The sequence below is a fragment of the Periplaneta americana genome, chromosome 9 (assembly GCF_040183065.1).
Source record: "Periplaneta americana isolate PAMFEO1 chromosome 9, P.americana_PAMFEO1_priV1, whole genome shotgun sequence".
Lineage (NCBI taxonomy): Eukaryota > Metazoa > Arthropoda > Insecta > Blattodea > Blattidae > Periplaneta > Periplaneta americana.
Window position 1 is genome coordinate 93,778,687 of NC_091125.1, and position 6,000 is coordinate 93,784,686.

The 6,000-nt window shown below is 35.1% G+C and overlaps 1 protein-coding gene across 1 annotated transcript in view; it reads left to right on the forward strand.

Moving 5' to 3' along the window:
* LOC138706259 (fatty acyl-CoA reductase wat-like) overlaps nt 1-5,744 on the forward strand; it is a 60,134-nt gene extending 54,390 nt beyond the window's left edge. The window contains exon 10 of the mRNA XM_069835332.1: nt 1,152-5,744. Within this exon, the coding sequence (XP_069691433.1) occupies nt 1,152-1,314 (163 nt within the window). The 3' untranslated portion in view covers nt 1,315-5,744. The remainder of the gene's footprint in view (nt 1-1,151) is intronic.
* The last annotated feature ends 256 nt before the right edge of the window (nt 5,745-6,000 follow it).

Here is a 6,000-nt window from a genome sequence, read left to right on the forward strand (position 1 = left end):
AATGACAAATTTTCCATCTCAGGTCACTATATTTTGTTAATATACTTACGTTAATAAATAATTCTTTAAATCTGATATAAAGAGAAAGTCGTCGCTTCACAGCTTGTGAACTACGGTTTTAACTTTCAGTAACACTCCCAACTTGCTGATACTTGCTCTCAACGTTTTTCCAAATAAACTATATAGAAATTTAAGTTCTAAGCTTAATTTATACAATTTATTAAAGTTAATGTTAATTTATATTGACATAGGCTACAGAAAGGAAATGATTTCAGTGTAGAAATCTCACAATGTCCTACTGCATGTAATTAGGAATAAAATATTTTCTTTGACATTTGTGTACCAATGGTCCCAATAATGCTTGACGAACAATGAAAGAGTATTACTTTAAAATAATTAGTGCCTACTTCGTAAAATGAAATACTGTGTTCATTTTTTGTTGTTTCGAAATTATTGCAAATACTGTATAAAATCATTTAATAAATGATGCTTTACAAACCACTGCTTTGTGAAATATAACTGAGTAAGCATAATGTTTCTTGTATCACAATTGTTAAATATAGACACTGACAATAATTGTGTTTTTGTCCTTCTGCTAAGCGTTTTTATATGTTCAAATGTCAATGTAATACAACACTAGAGAGCAGAATAGATTTTTGTACACCCCTCCAACTAAGAAGTGGTAAGAGCAACGCGTGAATGACGCAATCTGCACAGTCCGGCGATCCGCGCACATACACTGCGCATTCAGTATCTCATTTGTGGCATGCCTGACCTAAGGTAAAATCCTCATTGTCACCGGGTATTTCTTTACGGTCTGATGAACATTGACTCCGAAATCTATTCACCAGTTCTTTGACGATGAACGTAAACAAAGGAAGACTATAGTACCATCCCTGCACGTAATAAAATGTATGGCGCGCGTTTGGACAGAAAACGTTTATTTTCATTAGAAAAATACCATGGGTTTAGCCAACGAGCTAGAAGTATTCTTATTTCTAGCTCGTTGGGTTTAGCAAAGAGTTTTTGAATTCCAAAGCAGTCTAAACCATGCACTTGCCTCACATATTATGAGACAACCTGTTTCTGTTAATTCCTTTTTCTGTGATAGTACTGCTAACAGTGTTACATAATTTTCATTTTCATTTCAGGCTGTACATGCTCCATCAGCTTATTAAGATCTCTCTCCTCTGCATATTCGTCTGGCTGTTCTGGCTGGCTGCGAGAGCCATCTTAATTTGGACGGAAACTACAGATGTGGGAGTCCTGATCATCAACAGGATTTCAGGACACGCTCAAATGCACAATATGTAAAGTCAGTCTAGAGGGGCTCAGCGGAAAAGGAGCCCATGCCACATTCTTGTTGGTTTTTAGTTTCTTTGATAATCCAACAGATCTTGCCATTTGTTACCTCTTTTATGAACTTCCAGTCTTGTAGCATGTGTCTACCGGAGTTTTTGTGGCATGGGCCCCTTTTCCACCGAGCTCCTCAAATTTAGGGTCTTCTAAATTGCGCATTAGTTCGGGATGATTTGTAACATGTGGGTAGCTAAATACTTTTTCTACGGAAGTGTAGAAAGGCAGCATTTCCGACAAAAGAACTAGCACTGAAAGTAAGATTTCCTACAATGAGTACGAAAATAAATTTTCCTCACACTTCGTAATAAATACATCCTTACTTACTTACTGCTTTTAAGGAATCCGGAGGTTCATTGCCGCCCTCACATAAGCCCGCCATTGGTCCCTATCCTGAGCAAGATTAATCCAGCTCTATCATCATATCCCACCTCCCTCAAATCCGTTTTAATATTATCTTCCCATGTGCGTCTCGGCCTCCCTAAAGGTCTTTTTCCCTCTGACCTCCCAACTAACACACTATATGCATTTATGATTCGCCCATACGTGCTACATGCCCTGCCCATCTCAAACGTCTGGATTTAATGTTCCTAATTATGTCTGGTGAAGAATACAATACCTGCAGTTCTGCATTGTGTAACTTTCTCTATTCTCTTGTAACTTCATCCCTCTTAGCTACAAATATTTTCCTAAGCACCTTATTCTCAAACACTCTTTATCTCTGTTCCTCTCTCAAAATGAGAGTCCAAGGTTCACAACCATCCAGAACAACCGATAATATAACTGTTTTATTAATTCTAAATTTCAGCTCTTTTAAGAGCAAATTGGATGACAGAAGCTTCTGAACCGAATAATAACAGGCATTTCCCATATTTATTCTGCGTTTAATTTCCTACCGAGCGTCATTTATATTTGTTACTGTTGCTCCAAAATTTTTTAGTTTTTCCACCTCTTCAAAGGATAAATATGCAATTTTTATATTTTCATTTCGTACAATAGGCCTATTCTGGTCACGAGACATAATCATATACTTTATCTTTTCGGGATTTACTTCCAAACCTATCTTTTACTTGATTCAAGTAAAATTCCCTTAGTGATAAATACGAGAAAAATTCCCTTGTTTTCCTCAATAGTTAGTGGATTTTCTCCTAACATGTTCACGTCATCCGCATAGACGAGAAGCTGACGAACCCGTTCAATTCCAAACTCTCTTTGTTATCCAGCACTTTCCTATTGGCATATTCTAGACCAAAGTTAAAAAGTAAAGGTAATAGTACAGTGAATTGAAAAAGCATCCGACAGAAACTAACCTATACGGACAGGCCTACTGTACGTTTCACTGACACACATTTTAATTAATCGAACTAGTTTCTTGGGGCAAATTCAATAATAATATTACATAAAACTTCCCTCTTAACCGAGTCATATGCCTTTTTGAAATCTATGAATAACTGACGTGCAAATAAATGCATCTACAACAGAAAATAACTGTTTATAATTACTATAAAATTTCATTGATGACATTCGCATGAAACGACTGATTTATCAAATTGTTATTAGGGGTTAATATAAACATTAATCATACTTGAAGTTGGTTTCATTTATATCAGCAGAATACATTATTTTTGACGCAAATTCTTCAGTGTGCTTACAGAATTGAATTTCCTACTTAACTTGAACTGTTGTTTACATCAACAGTATATTACTGTTGCCAAGAGATCATCGACTTCTTAAAACGTATCTTACAATATGAGTTTCGATATAAAATATGAAGACTGTCATTTTGACTTTTATAATTTTTTTCTCGATTTATTGAATGGCCGTTTTTGTAGAAAAATTGCATGTAACACACTTGCGAAATGGCAATTTCAAAATTCATATCGATTTTGCAATAGTGTCCTTTCCATACTCGTAGGCCTATTACAATTATACTATTTACCACAGATTTAATTGAAAAGAATATAAGGCTAAGTGTGCCGTAGATTTACGGCACGAAAATGTTTCATGTTCTTAACAGAGGCATCTATGCAAAATTCAGTTTTCTGATTCTTGTATAACCACAAAAAAAAAAAAGGTTGTCTGCCATACTCGAAGTCCACTTCGGAGAAGACTTCGATTGTTTCCGTGAGAGCTTAGGTTTACACGTCAAGGAATTTCTTATGTACGACTACTCCTTTTTACAGTGGTCTTTTTATTTGTTGCTTTTCTGTTTTGTTTATAGATCAAATACTATAAGTTACAACTAATCCATAACAAAGATATATTCAAGGGGTAAATTAGATGCAAAGTAACCATCCTTTCCCTAGTCGTGTGAAGCACTTAGACAAATTCACGCTAGAAAAGATCAGTCTTTTTTGTATCTAACAAGGTACATTCGCGAAGTGCCTGACTGATAATCATTATTTATATTCGGAATATGTATGGTAAGACTTTCCTGTGTTAAATTTCAACGTACCTCGTTTACATGTTTCGACCTATTTATGGGTCATCTTCAGAACTGGTCATTGTTGGTCTTGGCGCCACTTGCTCTGTTTCCTGTGAGGGTGTGTCCCTGTGGTATAGTGTAGAGTCAAAGAGTGTGTGTGTTCTGAAGTTGAGTTGTGTGTTGAGAATTTCGTTGGGGTGTGTTTTTGTGTGTCTGTATATTTCATATTGTTCTAGTGTGTTTAGTTTCTGGCTTTTTGGTTGGATTTGTAGTATTTCCATGTCTGTGTTGATATCTCTGTGGGTGTGATTAGCATTTGTGATGTGTTCTGCATATGTGGAGGTGTTTTGTAATTTTGTTATGGCTGTGATGTGTTCTTTGTAACGTGTTTGAAACGATCTGCCTGTCTGTCCTATATAGAAGTTGTTGCAGGTGTTACATTTGAGTTTGTATACGCCTGTGTGGTTGTACTTGTTTGTTTGTGTTGTTTGTGTGTTGAGATGTTTTTGTAGAGTGTTATTTGTTCTGTATGCGATGTTGTAATTTAATTTCTTGAATGAGGTTGCAATTTTGTGTGTGTTTTTGTTTTCGTATGATGTATTTTTTGTGTTCTTGTGTTTGTATTGTATTCCTATGTTTTTTGTCATTACGTTTTGTCTTACGTATTATGTTGTCTATTATGTTAGGGCTGTATCCGTTTTCTTGTGCTATGTATTTGATTGTGTTTAGCTCTTCGTTGTAATCTTGTTGGTTCATTGGCATGTTGAGTAGTCTGTGTACCATTGTTCGGAATGCAGCTTGTTTGTGTTGTGTGGGGTGGTTGGATGTGTTGTGTATGTGTGTTGTTATTGTTGGTTTTCTGTATACTTTGAATGTGTGTTTGTTGTCTACTTTTGTTATTGTGATGTCTAGAAAATTTATGGATTTGTTGTTTTCAATTTCTAATGTGTAGTGTAGATTTGGGTGTATTTTGTTTATGTGTTAATGTAGGTTTTGGATCTGTCTTTTGTTTCCTTTGTACAATATTAGTATGTCATCTACGTATCTGTGCCAATATATGATGTTGTCTGCGTGTTTGTTGTTGTCTTTGTTTAGTATGTATATCTGTTCTATGTGGTGTAAGAATATTTCTGCTAGTTATAGCTGAGTTTCCTTCCGTATTCATCAATATACCAATACAGGTATATCTAGGCTCATAAACACTGTATAATTGCCACTATAGGCAGCTACAATTAGTACCATATACATTGATTACAGCTGAACTTTCCATCATGTTTGATTTTATAGCATTATCAGTCAGGTACTTCGCGAATGTACCTTGTAAGATTGTTTACACGTTTCCTACTTTGTTCACAGATATCTCTGCAGGCTAAATTCTCACGCTAGAGAGAACAGAGGAGGAAACATGTCAGTACGTAGGCATAGACGTAATAAAACAATATTCTGAATACAAATAAGTACTATGTATGTGTTTGTTGATGTATGTATCAATATTTTTATATGCTTATATTTATATACACGCTTTAATAGCTATGATCATATCGCGTGTGTAGTTTTTTTTAGGTATCAGTAGGCAGTTGACTATTGTTGAATTTCTGTTTCCATTATGTGTCATATGACGGCTTGTGTTCATGTAACTATTTTAGATTTTGTATTGTAATGTTTATAATATTGGTGATTAAGGCGGTTATAAATCATGGTAAGTAAATTTTCGATCCGGCGTTTGCCTTTGTGACTGAGGGAAGCTGTAAAAAAAACTTAAGTCACATTGGCTGGCCACGGAGTTTGAACCCGTGACGTCCCGAATGGGTCTCAAACGTTATGATCTGAGCTATTTCGCTCGGTCTGTGTGAATATTTAATGTAGGCTATGTATCTCTATGGGGTAAGTTTGTACTTTTGTGCTACTGTATTACCTTGTAAACAGGCAATAAATATGTGTATTAAACAGAGTGTAAAAGATATGAATGCATATTTTGAGAGATATATATATATATATATATATATATATATATATATAAATATATATATATATATGTATATATAACAGTGTCACGTATTTTACAGTTTGTTATTTTATGAATGATCGTACTATGTAATGCCTATCAGTTTAGACTATATGCATGACTTTCGATCACATGAACTCCAGCATAAAGATTCTGCCTCAAGGCTGATTCACAATAAACCGGGAACGGAAACGACAACGAGAACGAGAACGGA